Genomic DNA, 21,724 nt, shown 5'->3' with positions numbered 1-21,724 from the left:
AGAACGCGTGAATCTTAACGAATGATCGTGGGTTCAAACCCGGGCAAGCACCACTGAATTTTCATGTGCTTAATTTGTGTTTATAATTCATCTCATGCTTGACGGTGAAGAAAAACAATGTGAGGAAACCTGCATGAGTCTAATTTAATTGAAATTCTGCCACATGTGTATTCTACAAATCCGCATTGAAGCAGTGTGCCTCAGCTCTATATTAATATAATCATTTATTACATGCCTTCATTAATATCTATTTAACCTCCATATTTACTCGTAGAGAATGCCTGCAGGCAGTCCGCCTTTTGTTTTAATATTATATTTGTGTTCGGTATTCATGAAGTATTTTATATAATAAGTATAAGTTAATATCTGGTAATTTATCTTATTAATAAATATAATTTTTAATATAATTCAAAAATCGAAGACAATGTTCAATCAAGAATACGTTGTTGTTGTATAATTCAACTACACTTACGACGTTACTAAACGTTTAGCGGCTTAACTTGAAATGTCAGAATGTGATATGCGAATTTGACTATAATAATTATATAATTTAAATTATACAAGCATCAAAATAGCATATCATCGTAATTCAGCTTAAAACATTTCTCAAGTGAGTTCTGACTTCAGTAATGTGACATTTGAAAGAAAGAAAAGACGATCAGAAGGGAAAGACGATTGTAAAATTATGATATACGGACTAGCTTCCCGTTTCTACTTTGTACGGGTGACAAAGCAGCGCCATCTATCGGGTCCGATCTAAGCCGCCTACGCAAACCCGCATAAAAATCATCGAAATCGTTTTAAAACGAGTTCAGTGATTTACATACTTACAGAAATATTATATAAAGATTAGTCTACAAACGTTTGTTAATCAAGATTGTTATATATTTGACTCGACTGTAAAATATCGTTGACAAACGGACGACCGGCCACTATAAGTCATGCTCGTGGAGCGTCACGGTCTATTGTACTAGCCGACGTTTGACGACGTCCGACGTTTGACGTTGGTTTTGAACGGCGAACACCAATCATGTGACAAATCGCTTTAAATTTTCATTTATATCTTAACACTGATTTGTTATTTTATAGTTTAAGTTAAGATGATTTTTTGTACTTGTATAATTAATACATAAGGCTCACTCATTTATATAAATATAACATTTTCTCATTATCTTTATTTAACATAAAATTAAATAAATAAACAGATAACAAAGAGGACAAAATAAATTGGATACATAATTAATAATTTATTTTACTTAGTAATATTAAAAATAATATTATTAATTCTTATTTCGTATAATATTATAATGGCAAATCTTAACGAAGATTGCTGATTCAAAGACGTAACTACTATTTCATTTAACTATTTCAGTTAACTGGTGGTAGAGCTTTGTGCAAGCTCGTCTGGGTAGGTACTACCCACTCATCAGATATTCTACCGCAAAACAGCAGTACTTGTTATTGTTGTGTTCCGGTTTGAAGAGTGAGAGAGTCAATGTAATTACAAACACAATGGACATAAAATCTTAGTTCCCAAGGTTGGTGGCGCATTGGCTATGTAAGCGATGGTTGACATTTCTTACAATGCCAATGTCTAAGGGCGTTTGGTGACTACTTACCATCAGGTGGCCCATATGCTCGTCCACATTCCTATTCTGTAAAAAAAATTCTTGCGCATAATTTATGTTTATCTCGTATCATGAGTCAAATAGCAAATTCAAGCAGCGTGGTGCATTCCACCACAATAACAAATAAATACAATTTTTATAAACACAATTTTTCTTCTAAAAAAGAGAGAATAGAGAGCCTGAGCCCACCAGTGGGAAATATAAGTCTACTTATTACTAAGTATGCTCATTAAGACACGCTATTAAAACTATTTATGTAAGGAAATTTAACAAAGAAAATGAACGTTATTATACACAGAGACGGAAATATAATTTCCACTGTAATTAGAATATTCTTACGAAAATTCTAGAATTTTGGGAGACTTGTTAAGTTAAGTCTCAATGTGATGTTAGAATTTAAAACGTAAAACGAGCGAAACGTTAGCTTCTGAAGGAATTAACGGTTCATAATTAACATCGTGGAGTAATTGAAGGGCTGGAGCGATTTATTAAAAAATAAATGAATAATATCAGCCTAAGTTTTTCTTTCTTTTGTAAATAAGGATATTGATACTAGTTATTAATGAAATATTCGTTTTTTTTTTAATTTAATTTCTATAAAAAATCTTTTTGTCAATTGCTGATTTATTACTAGAACATAACGAGCTAATCCCAAAAAACGTTCAAAAATATTCAATTGTGAAGTTAAAAAGAAATGTTCAGAAACGTTATTGCTTAAAAAAGACATTGCAACACCAATGAATTTTCAGAGGATTTTCACTCCTTGCGATTGAAACGAACGCCTACTAGCCATTTCAAATACAAAAAGTAAAATATTATATAAATAACAATAATCCCGCTATTACTTCGCCGGTTCTTCTCGGGTCTGAGGTGTTTATTTCTGAACTGAAGGTAGATTTTTTACATCCAATAAGAAAGTGTAACGCATCTATGTTGATTTTGATCTTCACCATACCGGATATCATGAAAGCCCATCTCAAGACTGGATATAGAAATCTTAAACGATGATCGTGGGTTCAAACCCCGGCAAGCACCACTGAATTTTCATGTGCTTAATTTGTGATTATAATTCATCTCGTGCTTGACGGTGAAGGAAATCATCGGGAAAAAACCTGCATGTGTCAAATTTCACTGAAATTCTGCCACATGTGTATTCCACCAACCAGCATTGGAGTATCGTGGTGGAATAAACTTCAAACCTTGTCCTCAAAAAGGGAGAGTAGGCCCAGCAGTGGGACATTTACAGGCTGTTACTGTATATATTTCAAACAAATAGAATTACTGATACTTTCTTTTCAATATAATTTAATTATTTGATACGTATTTGGTAATCCTCGTGCGCGTGAAAAATGTTTAATTACGATATACATTCATTATTAATGAACAGGATTAAACAAGTAAATTTTCTTTTTTTTTATACTCTTTTCTTATCGCTCACATTTTTTTATATATTTATTAGATGTACAAACATATATTAAATTATATTATAAATTATATTAAGGTTGCTGGAGAATATGTAATAACGATGCAAAACATGTAAAATATTTTTTCGCTTATTCCTTGATCCTAATTTAATTGAAGTCATAGACTTGGCCTAGTTCAGGCGCTTGTACCGATTGAATACCTACGTAATTGTATTGAATCCAGAAGTTAGGGAACCTAATTGTATACATTTTTGTTTGTTAAATAAATAAAAATATACAATAGCATTGTATATTATAACTATACGAGAAAAAATGAGCTATATGTAGACCTTATTAAAGCTTTTGTCGTAATTTGGTACCAATTTTCCAAAATCGTTAAGATATATTGGATCAGTAATTACTGATCCAATGTAATGTCTCATTAAAATCACTATGTAAGCAATCTTCAGATAAGTGCGTTCAAAAAATAAACTTTTAAGCTTTAAGCGTTTAAAATATTGCAACATAGTTGCTACTATTTGTACGTATATAAATGACTAGTAATAAAGAAAGCATTTAAAATTTACGCAAATACGCAAATCGTTCTTTCTTTAAAATATCTAAGACCAGGGAAACAGGGGACAACGCAGCGATCGCTGCTTAACTGCCAAAACGAGACACAATTAGACGCGTAATCCGCGAAGCTCCCGTCCCACTAGATAATACAAGCCGTGTCTCTTAACCCTTGATGATAGGGCCCTGGAAAGTAGTTGAAGTATGAATAAATTTGCATAAATACATACATAATTTATTATGGCAGGTACGAAAATGATGTTTATCAAACCATCGTGTTTCGAAAATTATTAAACTTTTTTTTCACTATACAAAGTAAATATTAGAGTAAGTTATGAATTATATCTTTTAAAATCATATAGAAATGAGTCGAATGCTCTGTGAATTCGTTTGCAAAGAATTTACGTCGAGTTAATATTTAACAATTGTATGTTAGCTCTACGCAAACTGGTTACCAATTCTGGGGATTGGTAATTTGCTATCCTTAACAAAGGTTATTCAAATAACCAATGAAGGATAGTTCCATTCAACTAATAAAATAAAAGCAAAACCAATTTTTTTACTTAATGTTGCTTAAAATGTTATATGCCTTAGTACATAAACTTACCAGTTTAATCCATGTATCAACTAATCTGTCTGCATTACGTCATCTCACTGTTACTTAGTTCTTTATTGTATGCGCATTAAATCTGATCTCCAGACACAGTAAATATATTTCATGGTGTGTATATTTTTTATATTTCCTTCTCCTCAAAAAGAGGAGAGGAGGCCTTTAGCCCAGCAGTGGGACATTCACAGGCTGTTACGGTTACGGTACGGTATATTTTTTTTACAAAAATTGCTTTTAATTCAAACTTTATTTATTCATTGACGTCATTATGTATTCTTTTATGTGTTCCGTGACTTTTTTTCTTTTTTATGTAAAAAATAAAATCTTATATTAAAATGACGCTTTTAAATCCTTTTGTCTCACAAAATGTACTTCAATAGTATGCCTTTTCATAATGGTTTTTTTACGATAGGACATTAATATTTAAGCAGAAAATAATGTAGTAGGAGAAAGAGTTTTTTTGCTCGATTTACGGAATAATATAATTTTATGAAAATTTTCGTATATTGTCGGAATCTTATAGCTATTATTTTATTTTTGTTTAGCCTCTTCAACTTTATTTGATCTCTTTAGTGGCTTACAAAGTTTTTAGACAAGTTATATTAGTGTAAGTATCTATTACGGGTGAAAACCAAGTGCACTAAATTATGGCCTTACTTATAAACGCTGTTTTGTCTCTTTCTGTTATCATTGACTTGGCAATCGAAAGAAGAAGACACATATAATTTTGATAGGATCAGCCATTGTATAAATATAAAGTAAAAGTTAACTTATAACACCGAGTTTGGACTCCATAAAAGCCAATAAATCATTTCTGGGGCGAGGTATTCATTTCTATAATAATATTCTCGAGACATTTATAACTTCACCTATAATAAGGAAGATAAATTTTATATAATAAAACCATGAATAATATACTACTTATTACACATTATAAGCATTTATATTTTATATTGATATTATATTTATCAAAATAAGGAGTTCCTTCCATAAGAAGTCATTTCATATCTCTCTTAGTATGTTGAAAACTGACTTTCGGATACGCTGTTTTATATCCTTTAAATGTTACAATAATTACAGTCAATCTCGAGTATTGACCTTCTTAAATTTCATGATTGTCTTTATATTCAAATACATTCATACAATAGAGAAATATTACACATACTTATTGCCTTATGTCGAGCAAAAACTACCAGTGGCGTGGAAAATAAAATATCCTGATCTGATAGAACCGACGAAATAAACTCAACAACTTTTTTTGTAAGTTTTCTAATTGCTTTCAATTTTCAATATAAAAGAATCAGCCAGGAGGCGTTATTTTTAATAAATTCACTAATTTTATAATAAGCTTTTACACAAATCAAAAAAATCAAATCAACAGCCAATCGTTGTCCACTGCTGAACATAGGCCTCTCCCAAGGTGCGCCAAAGCTCCCTGTCCTCCGCCTTCCGCATCCAGTTGGTGCCCGCCACCTTCTTAAGGTCGTCGGTCCACCTGGCTGGAGGGCGCCCTACGCTGCGCTTGCCGATTCACGGTCTCCACTCTAGGACTCGTCTGCTCCAACGGCCATCGGTCCTACGACATACGTGACCAGCCCACTGCCACTTCAGCCTGCTAATTTTGCAAGCTATGTCGGTGACTCCGGTTCTTTTCCGGATAATCTCATTTCTGATCTTATCCTTCAAAGATACTCCGAGCATAGCTCGCTCCATAGCACGCTGAGTGACTTTGAATTTGTGGACTAGTCCCGCAGTTAGTGTCCACGTTTCGGCACCGTATGTCATGGCAGGTAAGACGCATTGGTTGAAGACTTTCGTTTTCAAACATTGCGGTATAGACGACTTGAGGACTTGACGAAGGTTGCCAAATACTGCCCATCCCAAGCGAATTCTTCGATCGGCTTCCTGCTCGAAGTTGTTCCTACCGACTTGTATTATCTGTCCTAGGTAGGTATATTCACTAACAACTTCGAGAGGTTTCCCCTCGACGTATATCGGTCCCGGCACGACATGCCTATTGAACATGACCTTGGTCTTGTCCAAGTTTATACCGAGACCGACACACCGGGAAGACTCGCCTAGGCTACGCAGCATTTCGGTGAGTTGTTCCAGCGACTCTGCTATGATGACGATATCGTCGGCAAATCGAAGGTGTGAGATGTACTCGCCGTTTACATTGACTCCATACCTAGTCCAATCCAGCGTCTTGAAAACGTCTTCCAACGCGTTGGTGAACAGTTTCGGGGATATTACATCCCCCTGTCTCACCCCTCTGCGCAGTTGGATCGCCTTCGTCTTACAGTCCTGGATGTGGACAGTCATTGTAGCGGCGTTGTACAGACATCTCAGTACCTCGATATATCTCCAATCGATATGACATCTTTTTCTTTTTTTTTTTTATATCGCCGGGAGGGCAAATGACTCTACTCCACCTGATGGTAAGTGGTAGTAGAGTCCAAACGCGACGACGGCCAGTACAGACGGGCAAAACGTTCTGCACTAGCCGCCTTCGCCTTGCCGGCCCGCAAGATGCCTCTTCACGCCTCGTTTGAAGGAACCCGGGTTGTAAGAGGAGGGGAACACGTGAGCTGGTAAGGAATTCCATTTTTTGGTAATGCGACAAAGAAAGGAGTTGCCAAATTTCTTTGTTCGCGATGGAATTGATGTCACAGTTAGGCGGTGACATCGAGAACCAGCCCGCGTGGACTTAAGAAGGAAGGGGGAAGCTGGAATTAGAGAGAATAATTCCTCAGAGCACTCGCCGTGATACAGTCGATAGAAAGCGCTCAGTGCTGCTATCTCACGACGCAATTGTAAAGGTTCAAGGGTGTTTGTGACCTTTACGTCGCCAATAATGCGTACGGCACGTCGCTGCAACCGGTCCAAGGCCTCAAGTAGGTACTTAGCGGAGCCATCCCAAAGGTGCGAGCAATATTCCACGCAAGACCGTACCTGTGTTTTGTACAGCAGGCACAGTTGTTGTGGCGTGAAAAAGCGCCGCACCTTGTTCAGAACTCCGAGTTTCCGTGAAGCTGTTTTTATAACAGCCTCGATGTAATCCCTTGGACTAAGGTCGCAGCGAACGTCAATCCCCAGCATGGCGATTTTGCTTTGCATCACCAGCGGAGTACCACAGAGGGAGGGAAGAGGGGAAAATGTTGACTTTTTCGCCGTGAGAGCGCATACCTGTGTTTTCTTGGCATTAAACTCAACAAGATTATCAGAGCCCCATTTGGCGATGAGATCTAACGTCCTATCGAGTTCAATGACAAGATTCTCCCGCCTCTCCTCAGTTTCCGCCCGCCCAGCCACTGCGCGTCCGTGGTATCCACCATGCACTGTACTATCATCTGCATAGCAATGTATGTTCCCAAGGGAGAGCATATCATTGATATGCAAAAGAAAGAGTGTGGGAGATAGCACAGATCCCTGGGGGACCCCAGCATTCACTACATAGAATTGTGAAGCGCAACCATCTACTAAAACACGAAGGCTACGCTTGTGTAGGAAGCTGGCAATCCAGGTGCATAGCTGAGCAGGCAGACCATATGCCGGTAGCTTGGAGAGAAGACTTCTGTGCCAGACCCTGTCGAAAGCCTTGGAGATATCGAGGCTGACAGCCAACGATTCTCCATGCTTGTCGATAGCTTCACCCCAGAGGTGTGTTACGTACGCTAGAAGATCACCTGTGGACCGTTTTGGTCGAAAACCGTACTGACGATCATTAATTATACAGTGATCTTCTAGGTAATAGATCAGTTGGTTGTTTAAAATTCGTTCCATCACCTTACAAAGTACTGAGGTGATAGCTATTGGCCGATAATTTGCCGGGTCAGACCGATCCCCTTTTTTGGGAACCGCTTGCACATTAGCTCTTCTCCAAGCCTCCGGCACACTTCCCGAAGAGAGAGAAAGTTGGAACAGGCGCGTTAACACAGGAGACAGCTCCGCTGCGCACTTCTTCAGCACTATGGCTGGTATTCCATCGGGACCGCTAGCTTTCCGTACATCAAGTGATTGCAGCTCCGCACGCACATCATGTTGCCTGATTTTAATGTCAGGCATCGTATGGCCACATGCAGGTATTGTGGGTGGCAGTGCACTACAATCATCGATGACGGAATTGTCGGCAAAGAGTTTAGCCAGGAGATCAGCTTGCTCTTGCGGACTGTGAGCTAGCGATCCGTCCGGATTTCTGAGCGGTGGCAGCGAAGGTTGGCAGAAATTGTTTTGCACAGACTTGGTCAGACGCCAGAAGCTACGGGAGCCCCTAGGATGCGAAACAAGGTCATGACCAATCTGTACAATGCGCTGTGCATCCGCTCTCGTGTATGCCTTTCTACAGGACTTGGAATTTTTATTATAGTTTGCTTTCAGTGAGTCAATGTTAGATGCCCCGCTAATGCAGCCGTTGATCCACTTGCGATATGCCGCCTGCTTAGCTGATACAGCATCGGCACATTCACGAGTGAACCAACGGTTACGCGTACTCCTACTGACGAGATCTGAGCTAGGAATGTAGTATTCCATTCCCAGCATGATCTCGCCAGCAACAGCAGCAGCACTAGCTGTCGGGTCATTCCCACTGAAGCAACGTTCCTTCCAAGGGACCGACGCATAGTAATCGCGCATACCGTCCCAATCCGCCGACTTATAGTGCCAAACGCGACGTTTGCATACCGCTAGTGGCGGCAGCTTGGCCTGTGGCACTCTGGTAGAAATAAGGCTGTGATCCGAAGAGCCAAGAGGAGCCTGAACCACAACCTGATATTCCACCGGGTGAGAAGTCAGCAGAAGGTCCAGTAGAGAAGGTGCTTGCCCATCAATGTCTGGGATCCTGGTGGGCTGATCAACCAGTTGGGTCAAGTCATGTGTGAGAGCAAAAGCATGAGCAGTCCTTCCAGCATGGTCAGTTTTGAGGGATTTCAACCAGGATTCGTGGTGAGCATTAAAGTCCCCCAAAAACACCAATTCCGCGTTAGGAAATTGCTCTTGCGCAGCATCTGCCACCCGACTAAGATGGTCAAATAGTCGGCTTGTCTCCAAGTCACCATTGTGGGATCTGTAGAGGCACACGTAGACTCGGCTCTGACGAACCAGGTCCACACGTACCACCAACATGGAGAAGGAGGGGTCCTCCAAGCAGCGCAGTCGGTGACAGCAAACATCCGTCCTGACGAACAAGCATACTCCGGCTTTCGCTTTGAAGGATTCTTCAAGCGTGTAGCCGGGATAATTAAGGTAGCTGGTATCGGCAGGACGGAGTATTTGTGTCTCCGTGAGAAACAACATTGCTGGCCGTGCTGTCTCGAGATGGTGGTGGACAGCGTTGAGGTTAGTGTGGAGTCCTCGGATGTTAGAGAACTCGACCTCAAACAGCGAGGGTATGGTGGGGGTGAGCACCGCTGTACGACCGTTATTTCTTTTTTGTTGCGCCATTTGGGAGAAATTAAATGGAAAAGAGACGTGAAGCGAGCGATGTATTGCCACGATAGGGATGGGCAAAGTGTGGAGGCGTGTTTCCCCAAGTGGTTGCCAAAAGGAAAAATACACTGACCCGCCGGACGGAAGGGCCCCCGAACCCCCCCGGAAGTGGCCGCCGGGACCCCACCTACCGGTCACCAACCGGCACGACGGTCCACCCCGAGATTATGCGTGGCCTGGTGGGGCAGCCTCACGAGCTGGTTAGGCACGCTCGGGCCCCTGTACTATGCCACGGGCGGCCAGCGGAACAGCCGTTTCTTCGGGTCTCCCTGACCGGCAGGTCAATACAGTTTCCCCCGGCATTGGTTCAACAGCCGTCTCCAACCGGACCAACACCCATCGCGGCAATACTCGCTCGGGCTCTGGCTGTACGCTGGCTGACCTCGAAACGCGGCTGCAAGCCACTTCACGAGTTTTTCACCATGCGTACGGTGGTAACCGTACGCATGGTGAAAAACTCATCAACTCATGGTGAAAAACAAGCCAGGCGGATGTTAGCATCCTACCACCAATCTCTGCAATGAGTCGAGCACTGCCCAGGTTTCGATCGAGTCAAAGGCTTTCTCGTAGTCCACAAATGCCATACACAGCGGCTGATTGTACTCTTCGGTCTTCTGCACAATCTGCCGAACAGTATGGATGTGGTCCACGGTGCTGTAGCCTGATCGAAAGCCGGCTTGCTCTGGGGGCTGGAACTCGTCAAGTCGTCTGGCGAGACGGTTCGTGACGACTCTTGAGAACAGCTTATACACGTGACTCAGGAGGGAGATTGTCTGTAGTTTTTCAAGAGGGTTTTATCACCTTTCTTGAAAAACAGTACCACCTCACTCCCGCTCCACGTTTCCGGGGTCTTGCCATGTTGGATGACGGAATTAAAGAGGCTTACTAGCTCTTTCAGGACCGGAGTCCCGCCTGCCTTAAGCAACTCTGTTGTGATTCCGTCATCTCCCGGAGCTTTGTTGTTTTTAAGCTGTTCTAGAGCCGCCCTAATCTCTCCTTGGTCAACGACCGGGAGCTCCTCGGAGTAATGGCGCATAAGAGGGGCGCGCTGGTCATCAATACTGATTCCCATGGGTTTATCCGATCTTGAAGAGAACAACTGCCCATAAAACCTCTCTACTTCTCCGATAATCTCAGGCCTAGAGGTAACGACCCCACCATTTTCAGTTTTAAGTTTTGTCAGACGCGGCCTCCCAAACTTGCGAGCGAACACTTTCGATCCCCGATTTTGCTCAATCGCAGCCTTGATGGCACGGGTATTGGAGCGTCGGAGATCGCGTCGCGTCAGCGTTTTTATTGTTCGGTTTAAGGCCTTATCTGACAAAAACGATGGTAGTTCTCGTCGTTTTCTCATGAGCTCGAGTGTCTCAGCAGAGAGTTTTGGTGCGTTGTCTCTTCTCTGTGGCGGAAAACACTTGCGGGATGTGTTTTGCAGTATTTTGACCAGCGTGTCGGTTCTCTCATCAATGCTGCTTATGGTTTCCAACGCGGTGAATTGATTTTGAAGTTCCATTTGGAACTTTTCGGAGCCTTGAGCAGCTTGGAGCATGGTAGGTCGGAGAGTAGACCTCATCATTCTCGATCTTTCGGCTTTTAAGTTGATATTTAGAGTGCCTCGAACCAAGCGGTGATCACTTTCGGTATTAAACCTGTTGATCACTGAAACATCTCTAAATATGTGCCTTTTATTCGAAATGATAAAGTCTATCTCGTTCCTTGTCACGTTATCGGGGCTTCGCCAGGTCCGCCTCCTCTGAGGCTTCTTTTGAAAGAAAGAATTCATCAAAAAAATCCCCTGCGCTTCGAGAAAGTTTACCAGCATTTGCCCCCTGTGATTTCTGCAGCCCAAGCCGTAAGGTCCGACTTTCGATTCACCGCTATCTTGTACTCCCACTTTAGCATTAAAGTCTCCCATAACAACATTGTAGTGGGCCTTCGAGGTGTCGTTGAGGGCCTTTGCGATGTCCTCGTACATCGCTTCGACCACATCATCAGAGTATGTCGAAGTTGGCGCATATACCTGTACGACCTTCTAACGTACGCTACCCGGACAAGGTACGCTACCCGGTTCGACACACTACTGATTTCCACAATGCTGCTAATGAGATCCTTTTTGACTAGAAAACCGACACCACCCTGGGAGAGTTTATCACCTTCGCGGAAGTAGAGTAAGTTACCGGACTCTAGAGTTATCGTGTCCTCCCCCTGTCTTCGGACTTCAGATAACCCCAGTATATGCCAGATTATATGACTTAACTCTACTTCTAATTCGGCGAGGTGATGGTCCAGCCTCATCGAGCGTCCATTATACGTTGCCATTTTCAGTCGTTTTATACGGTAGCCTGCCGTGAACCGGTGATTCTTAGCACCCCCTGCCCTGCCGATACCGCGACCGCTACCTTGGTCGGGCCTAGCGGGCTTGCCGGTAACTGGGGGCCTTTTTTTTGGCGCATCTGCCATTAAGGGAGGGGTTTGCCCATACTCGCCGCGCTGGGCAGGCGTGTTGGCGAGCGCAGTAGGGGGATAAGATGTTTATGGGAGGGGGGACGCTGCTGCCCATCCCAACTTTTCCCCGTCCCTCAGTCGCCTCTTACGACACCCACGGGATGAGATTGGGGGAGTACTATTCTAAGCCGGTACTCCACGGCCTGTTTATTGATTGTTTTACACAAATGTTCTTTTGCAATTTTCGTTCTGCGTTGAGTTTCGAATTTTATTTTAAAGAATATCTTGAAATTCAGTTATATAAGATACATTACTGAATAGGGGCTGTGTATAAAAATAAAACATTAAGATCGATAGCGATTACATTTAACATCACAAGGTAATAAAAAACTGAGATTCAGCATATAGTTCATTGTATTATTTATTTACTCATAAATAATACAATGAACTACGTCACACTCAATCTCGTCTTCTATTTGTACGAACGACAGAAATACACTTTCTATCAAATACACGCTTGTCTTTCACTGTCAACTGACATGTCTTATTCATCATTCAATAATAATATTATTTTTACATTGTTTCAGATTATGAAGCCCCGTATAGGGCGCAGCCTTGTTCAGGCGCTATGTGGTCTGTGGGAGTGTACCTCATCACTCAAATCGTTGTTTGTCAATTTACCACAGGTACGTATTTTATTTAACTTTTTTCAAAAAATTTTTTCAGCCTTTTGCCGTCCACTGCTGGACGAAATTCTCCCCTATAGAACGTCAACCATCCCGATCTTGGGCAATCCGCATCCATCCCGTACCTTGCACCTTTTTTAAATCGTCGGTCAACCTCACCACAGGGTTACCACATACTACGTTTGCCTAAGCGTGATCTCCACTCTAACACTTGTCGGCTCCATTCGCCATTAATGCGCCTGGAGACATGACATCCATATATTAGTACATATTAAAATAGTATTTTTGGTATATCAAAGTGCTTACTATATGGATACTCGTGTTTATTAAGTAATTATAAGTTTATTCAACTAAGCTTTATCTCGCGTGGTAAATCACTACGTATGAGATGTACGATATAAATTTTGAGAAAACCTGCTTGTGATATAAGATGATGAATAAAAACATGGCATAACGATAGAATTATTTATTACTAGGCTGCTTTCGTTAAATTGTTTAACTTCATAAAAGTTCAGCGCATTATATTTCGAAATGATCATTTCAACTTACACGCTCACAATGCCTTGTCTTCTGCTTTCGAATGTAAAATGATACATGACAGAAAGAGTGAAATTGGCTTGAAACTATTCATTTGCTGCGCACCTTTTATTTATATATAATAATGTAAAATATATTATAAATAAAGAAGAAATACGTGTATTCTAAAAAAAATATATGATTATAATGGTCACGTATATCACTTTCTGAAAGTCCAAGACCGTTTTCTGCGGTAAGTTTTTGAGTTTGTTCTTACAGAATAGCCCATTGCTATTTATATTATTGCTTTTACTATGAGTTATTTTCTCATTTCACATCCCTAAGAGTCAAAATAATAAAACTAATTTTGATAGAAGTACATTGAGAATATATATATATATATATATATATATATATATATATATATATATATATATATATATATATATAGTATATGTAACTTATACAAGTATGAAAAAATGTAAGCATGTCTTAAAATTTATTCTCAGTTATTATTTAAAGTTATAGTTATCATTAATCATCATATATATTACGTTGACGTACGGTGCTATATCGTTTGTGCTATACAAAATAATCCCTAATTCCTTATAAAAGTGTTATTGGAAGTGACTTTTTATTTCATGTTGTTTAATAAGTATTAAAGTATATTTGTGCTTGTTTTTAATAATATACAAAGACACAGTATAATAAAAATATTTAAAATACTAAAACAATCACAGTAATTACATTGAAGTGCATACTATTTGAAGAGAACGCGTAAGTACGCGATATACGCGGTGCTTACGACTTTTTGGGCGCGAGCTATTATCGAAGAGCAAGGTAAATTGAATACGCTGTGTTAACTCATTAAAGCTTACCTACATTTATTTAAAAGCGAATAGAATGGAGTGTAAACATTGCTTATGCTTATTGAAAGTTGAAGAATCTATTAAATGGGATGGGCTGCGTGGGAATTTCGCTTGCAGATTTTAAAAAGATTCTACCAATGAATAAAGCTAAATGGAAATGTCCAAGTTGTAAACAGACCAAAAAAAATAATAATATAAGTCCCATTACACCTAATGTCGCCACCGAAACCAATTTAGATCTTACACAGCCCTATTCGACCTTGAATACTAAATCTATAATAGACCACTTTGATGAACGTTTCAATCATTTAAATTCATCTATTGAATCATTTAAAAGTTTTATAACCAATGAGTTTAAAAAAGTTACCGAAACTGTAAACGAATGGACAAAAAAAATTAAGCTCGTTGAATCATCAATTGATATGGTCATGGATCAAGTTAATAATTTTGACAAGGAAGTTACAAAAATACATAACATCGAATTGGAGTTAAATGAGCTAAAGAATTCTATGAAAGATTTAAAAGATAGCCATTACAAGAATGAACAATGGGTTCGACGTTCAAATATCCAAAATAGTGGAGTTCCCCAAAAGAAAGGCGAAAACCTTATACAGTTAATAAAAGTGCTCGCTGATAAGTGCAATTTCCCTTTGAACCCGGTTACTGACATAGACTTTATCACAAGAGTAGCGACTAAGAATGATTCCAATGACATCAGGCCTAAACCAATTATTTTAAAAATGCAAGCTCGTTACAAAAAAGACGATTTTTTGTCATTGCTTCGAAAATTAAAAACTATAAGAGCTTGCGATATAGGATTTTCAGTAATGCAAAATCAAATTTACGTTAATGATCACCTTTCTACTCGCAATAAAAGTTTATTCAATGAGGCAAAGCGTAAGTCAAAGGAAAAGGGTTATTTGTTTTGTTGGGTACGTAACTGCACGATTATGGTTAGACGCACAGAAAGCTCGCCTGTCCTGCACATCACTTCTGAAGATTGTTTAAAAAAAATCGTATAAGTGCGAAATTGTTTTATTTTAAACATAAGTTTCAAGTGTCTAATTTTATTTTGTTAGTATTTTTTCATAACTTTACTTTTTTAGTTAATGTCCATTTTCATGACTTTTTTAGTTATTATTTTATTGTTAGTGTTGTATATTCTTTTATGATTTTATTCGTTTTATCTGAGCAGCGTTCATTGCGGGAATCATTTATTTATGACTTATTAGAAATAGAAACTATGAAGGAATTTTTATTACAGATATGTAATATATACAATTATTATTTGTGTTTTAAGTATTCAACATGTTCTTAAATATTTTTTATCAAAACGTCCGAGGTTTACGGACTAAAACTAATCAATTTTATAAAAACGTGCTTAATTGCGATTATGACATTATTTGACTAACAGAAACTTGGCTTTTACCTGGAATCTTTGACAGTGAATTATTTGATGCTCGATATAATGTTTATCGTAACGACCGTGATTACGAGCAGTTAGAAATGACAAAGGGAGGTGGTACTCTGATAGCGGTCCGTCGCGAAATTGATGTTGATGTGAGAAATGTTCAGTTGCCTAATTTTCCTAGTGCTGAAGTCACTTATATAAAAATTATAACCAAACGCGGTATTATTAGGAAAATTCTGCATCTTTTTTGTTGTTACTTTCCACAGAATAATTCTCAAACGGATTCACAGCTTAATTTTTTTGAATTTATATCTGATTTGATTATAGAAAATTCACAAGATAATATAATTATTACAGGTGATTTTAATATACGAGATGCTGTTTGGTCATTAAATAATAATAATTCAATTTATATTTTAAATCCCTCGGAATGTCTCCTTGTACATCAAATATTTGTTTTTATGAATTTTACTGGATTACAACAATTAAATTATATTCTTAACTTAAATAACAGGCTCTTAGACTTACAGTAACAGTACAGTAACAGCCTGTGAAAATCCCACTGCTGGGCTAAGGCCTCCTCTCCCTTTTTGAGGAGAAGGTTTGGAGCTTGTTTCACCACGCTGCTCCAAAGCGGGTTGGTGGGATACTCATGTGGCAGAATTTCGATGAAATTAGACACATGCAGATTTCCTCACGATGTTTTCCTTCACCGAAAAGCACGAGATGAATTATAAACAGAAATTTAGCACATGAAGAAAATTCAGAGGTGCTTGCCCGGGTTTGAACACACGTTCATATATATGTATAAATCCATTAAAAACAACAAAAGTTGTATAACAACATTAGAATAAAACGCAATTGATTTCTATTTTACTCAATTACAACGCGACTAAGTAAGTGTTTACTTGTTTATTTTAACAAATTTGAAAATTGGAGTGAAATTGATTTCAACGTACGATAACATGCTGTAATTTTTTTTTTAATATTTACAATTTTAATGAAATCAATACCATACAACAAAGTGAACGCGTTTAACTGTGCAAAGCGTTTACCTGAGCAAACAGTTTTTGACACGTTTATGCGAAAATATACTCAAGCTATATACAATGTGCGTTTGGATTTTTTCTATATTATAAGTTATTTAGACGCAATGCCATAATAAAAAAAAATATTATGCCATAAAATAATTGAATTAAAACGGACCATCTATCTTAATTTTTTAACTTGATTGAATTAATTAGATATTCGCATATATCTAGATGTAATATAGCGGAAGGCAGCCATATTTTAAACCCTGTCTTGATGATCGCTATTATTTTAACTACTGGCAACATTATAACACCATTGAAAACTTACGAACTAAAGAAACAGCTTTTAGTAACACTGAGGTCTTCCTTGCCTCGATTCCTCTCCCTGTTATCCACGTATTGAAAATCCACGTATTAAAAACTTTTTTGTTAAAAAGTAAAACGAACCAATATTCGAATGGTCCCATAAATATAACGTCATGCCTGTGTGGAAGTTCTTATTTAAAAAACCAAAGAAACTCAGATAGAGTTCATTTAAAACATTTTAGAGTGCATTTGACACAAACCGATCAACATAGACAGAAAGTTGTTATCGAAACGTCAACTCCTAAGATAGTGATAAACAAAATTAAGGATAAAGTGTTGCCAGATGAGAAAGACGTTGAAGCGAATTTAAGACTTGCATGGAGAGAGAAAATAAATCCATATATAAAGTTAGCTAGATGGGATCGACCAATTGGTGTATATCTTCTATACTGGCCATGTTCCTGGTCAATAGCCTTGGGTTCCTTATCCGGTACAGTTCCTTTGAGCACGAGCTTGGAGATGGCAGGTCTATTTCTTGTTGGTGCTGGTTTAATGAGAGGAGCTGGGTGTACCATTAATGATTTATGGGACAAAGATGTGGATGCACAGGTGGAAAGAACGAAGGATAGACCGCTGGTTTCCGGAGCGTTATCAAATAAACAGGCTGTGGGCTTCCTAGCGCTACAGTTGAGCTTAGCTCTTGGTGTGCTGCTACAATTGAATTGTTACAGCGTGGCGTTGGGAGCTGCGAGCATGATTCTAGTCATAACCTACCCGTTAGCTAAGCGTTTTACGAATTACCCCCAAATCTTCTTGGGGGCAACATTCAACTGGGGGGCCTTGCTCGGCTATTCGGCTATCACCGGCTACATCCAGCCAGATGTGTGCATACCCTTATATATATCAGCTCTGGCCTGGACTGTGTTATATGATACGATATATGCGCATCAGGACAAGCACGACGACGCCCGGCTGGGTATAAAGTCGACGGCGCTGACGTTCGGCGCGCACACGAAGAGCGCGCTGGGCGGCGCGCTGGCGGCCAGCCTGGGCGCGCTGGCGCTGGCCGGGCTCGGCGCCGGCCTGGGCGCGCCCTACTACGGCGCGCTGGCCGCCTACGCGGGCCACGCGGGCAGGCAGATTTACACCTTAAATCCTGATAATGCGGATGATTGCGCGAAGAAATTTAAATCGAATTCAATGGTGGGTTTGATCATACTTCTAGGTATATTAGGGGGGGGTTACCATCAATACGTGGATAACAGGGAGCTCTTAGACTTAGTACTTTCCAATCTGAATTGTAACATATCTCGTGTGGACCCTTTATCAGAACCTGAAGATGAACATCATCCTTCCCTTTGTATTAAAGTTGATATGAATACCATTGAACGAAATTTAAATCCAGCTATTCGTGTTGTACGTCGCTTTCACAGCGCTGATTATGATAAAATTAATTTTGAATTAGCTAAAGTTAACTGGCAACACGAATTTAAAAACAAAGATATTAGTCAGGCAGTTGATACGTTCTATCTTATCGTAAATCACATTATAGAGACATTTGTCCCGTCTAAGTGTATAAATGAGATCAATAAATATCCACGCTGGTTTACGCGACCCTTGATAAAATTAATTAATAAAAAATTAAAATTCCACAAAAAATGGAAAATTTATGGCCAACAAAACGATTATAACAAGTTCTCTGAATTACGACTACAATCAAAAAACTTAGAAGGAACGTGTTATAATGAGTTTCTGGAACGAGCAGAGAATAATATTCGTTTTAGCTCAAAACAGTTTTGGTCCTATATAAAGACTAAAAAAGGTCATACATCTGTACCTAATGTAATGTATTTTGACTCTCAAGTTGGATACAATGGACACGATATAGCAAATATGTTTAATTCTTATTTTCATTCAGTTTTTGAGGATAATAGTGGAAATCAAACAATGTATCACTATTCTACTAGCGCAAATCAGACTATCATCAGCTCTATCGAGATTGTTGACAAAAAAGTAGAACGATATTTATCGAACATAGATACATCCAAGGGTTATGGTCCAGATGGAATACATCCCATTTTCTTAAAAAACTGCAGTAAAGTGTTATGTGTGCCTTTAACAATGCTTTTCAAAAAATCATTGGACAACGGATTATTACCAACTATTTGGAAAAAATCTTTAATTACGCCGATTTATAAGTCTGGAAATAAAAACGATATAAAAAACTATCGCGGTATTTCTAAATTGTCAGTTATTCCAAAACTTTTTGAAAAGATTGTCTATGATACGATATTTCCATTATTAAGGCCTCTACTTACCTGTAACCAACATGGTTTTATTAATAAGCGATCCACTGAGTCCAATCTGTGTGAGTTCTTGCATACAGTATTGAGTGCTATGGAAGTTGGTTTCCAGGTAGATGTCGTATACACTGATTACTCGAAAGCATTTGATAAGATATCGCACAATTTGTTATTACAAAAACTTAACAACATCGGTATACATGGTGACCTTCTACGTTGGCTTACATCTTATCTCCGCGAAAGATCTCAAGCCGTTGCTATTAAAGGATATACGTCTAGTTTTATTCCTGTAACATCGGGTGTGCCACAAGGTTCTCACCTTGGCCCTTTACTTTTTAACATTTTTATTAATGACGTAACTAATTGTTTCAAAAATTCTCAAGTTTTATTATACGCTGATGACACTAAAATTTTTAAGGTAATAAAAAATAATCAAGACTGTTTTCATTTACAAGAGGATTTAAATAAATTAGGACAATATTGCATTGCTAATAATTTGCAGCTTAATGTTGACAAGTGCTGTGTAATTACATTTTCGAAAAAAAAAGAACAAATAATGTTTGACTATTCCATATTTAATACTAAATTAAAAAGGGTAACCGAGGTGAGAGACCTTGGGGTACAACTAGACAACAAACTTATATTCGATAAGCATATTGAGGAAATAGTGATGAAGTCGTATAAAATGCTTGGATTTATCTTTCGGCAAGGGGCAGATTTTAAAAATATTCATACCTTTGTAATTTTGTACAATGCTTTCGTTAGATCACATTTAGAGTATGCGTCAACTGTTTGGAATCCACAATATGCAAAATATGTCAACTTAATTGAAAATATACAAAACAAATTTATCAGGAGGTTGCGATACAAATTTACTTTTCCTGACTCTGTTTTTATGCCACTTGAAGAACGTAGAGAACAAAGAGACCAAATGTTTCTTTACAAAATATTAAATAATTTAATTGATTCTCCATATCTGCTCAGTGAGATTTTATTTAAGTGTCCTCGTTTTAACGCTCGCTCTCAGGATACTTTTTCAATACCCATTTATAAAACTAATTATTTCAAAAATTCTTTTATTCTAAGATCTTGTAATAGTCATAATAGAAAATACAACCACATTGATCTGTTTAAAAATAGTTTCAGTAAATTTTATAATCTTGTGAAAAATACTTATTAGTAATTAACCATAACCATATTTACGTTAAAATTTTACTTTGTCATAAATAGTTATATTTTATGTAACATCAAAATTAGTCCACTTCCCTGTTAAAACAGTAGTGGAAACTTAACTGGCATAAGTGTTAAAATATGATTATTATATTAAGTTGTAATATCAGTGTGCGAGTAATTGTTATATTGCTTGGACGTGTTTCATTGTTTTTATTATATTGTGAGTATCGCTTATCAGTTCTCGGAATTGTTTGCTAACGGCCGGTTCTAGTGGACTGGACCGGTTAGTGATATTTAGACCTTATCGCAATGAGTGTGGATCCAATCTTGAGTGAAGTGGGAGAAGTATGCGAGGAAGAAATAATAGTACCCTCACCAATTATTGAATACGGCGAAAAAAGACTAGCTAAAAGAAGCAGGGAAGATGAAGGGGATGAGGAATGGGTTGAAATCAGAAATAGAAAAGCAAGGCGAAGGGAAGTGAGGGGTATTATAGATATTTGCATTTCCTCAACAAATATTTTACCCAAACAATTTGCTTTAGCCAAAATATTCAGGGATCAGGGAATTACCGACATAAGCCGCGTTAAATATATAAACCCATATAAAATAATCGTGGAGGTAACTAACGTGTGCAGTATGGAGAAATTAACTTCCTGCGAATACCTTCTCGGGTTGGGATGGAGATTTCAACGACCGATGGAAGTTGCTCTTTCCTATGGCGTTATCAAACATATCGAGCTGAATTTGTCTGAAGAAGAATTGCTAGATGCGATCACTAGCGTATATGAGGTAGCTAGTTTGAAAAGACTTAAGCGTCGGGCTGAAGTAGAGGGAGGTTGGACAGACAGTGAAGCAGTCAGGCTTGGATTTAAAGGGCCGTCTTTGCCTGCCTACATACACATTTATAGCATGCAAGTGAAAGTTGAGCCCTATATGTTTCCAGTGACGCAATGCTCTAGATGCTGGCGGTTCGGGCATACTATTAAGATGTGTCCTACGAAAACAGTATTTTGTCCAAAGTGTGGTGGGAAACATGATAACTGCCCAACGACAGTGTATAAGTGCATTAACTGCTCTAAAGACCACATGGCGTTAGATCGTAGCTGCCCGGAATATCGTAGGGAAAAAAAGATACGGGAAATAATGGCCGAGTTTAATGTCTCATACCGAAAAGCTATTACAATGTATGTTCCGCCGCAACTTAATGCAAAGGAGGCTACGCTCCCAGCGAACCAAAGTAATCCTGATCCTCGTGCCCCAACGCCGGCACCTACAAATCATCA

General features: G+C 38.7%; 2 protein-coding genes across 2 annotated transcripts in view; both read left to right on the top strand.

The window, feature by feature from the left end:
* The window catches only part of LOC126773267 (uncharacterized), a 129,895-nt gene that overhangs the window by 86,575 nt on the left and 21,596 nt on the right, over positions 1-21,724 (top strand). Inside the window, exon 2 of the mRNA XM_050494087.1 lies at positions 12,731-12,829. Within this exon, the coding sequence (XP_050350044.1) occupies positions 12,772-12,829 (58 nt within the window). The 5' untranslated portion in view covers positions 12,731-12,771. The remainder of the gene's footprint in view (positions 1-12,730; positions 12,830-21,724) is intronic.
* On the top strand, positions 14,637-20,709 carry LOC126773173 (4-hydroxybenzoate polyprenyltransferase, mitochondrial-like). The gene is made up of 3 exons (XM_050493891.1): positions 14,637-14,765; positions 16,909-18,243; positions 20,677-20,709. Exons 1-3 carry the CDS (start codon positions 14,637-14,639, stop codon positions 20,707-20,709), a joined length of 1,497 nt encoding a protein of 498 aa, XP_050349848.1.

Source organism: Nymphalis io, chromosome 14 (assembly GCF_905147045.1).
Source record: "Nymphalis io chromosome 14, ilAglIoxx1.1, whole genome shotgun sequence".
NCBI classification, from domain to species: Eukaryota; Metazoa; Arthropoda; class Insecta; order Lepidoptera; family Nymphalidae; genus Nymphalis; species Nymphalis io.
This window is presented reverse-complemented; position numbering and strand designations above follow the sequence as displayed.

Bases quoted from the DNA above. Each gene is read 5' to 3' on its own strand.
- LOC126773173 (XM_050493891.1), top strand. From the start codon at position 14,637: ATGGTCATGGATCAAGTTAATAATTTTGACAAGGAAGTTACAAAAATA. The intron at 14,766-16,908 runs GTTCGACGTTCA...AGCGGAAGGCAG, and splicing joins ATTACAAGAATGAACAATGG to CCATATTTTAAACCCTGTCT. The intron at 18,244-20,676 runs GTACTTTCCAAT...ATCGCTTATCAG, and splicing joins ACAGGGAGCTCTTAGACTTA to TTCTCGGAATTGTTTGCTAA.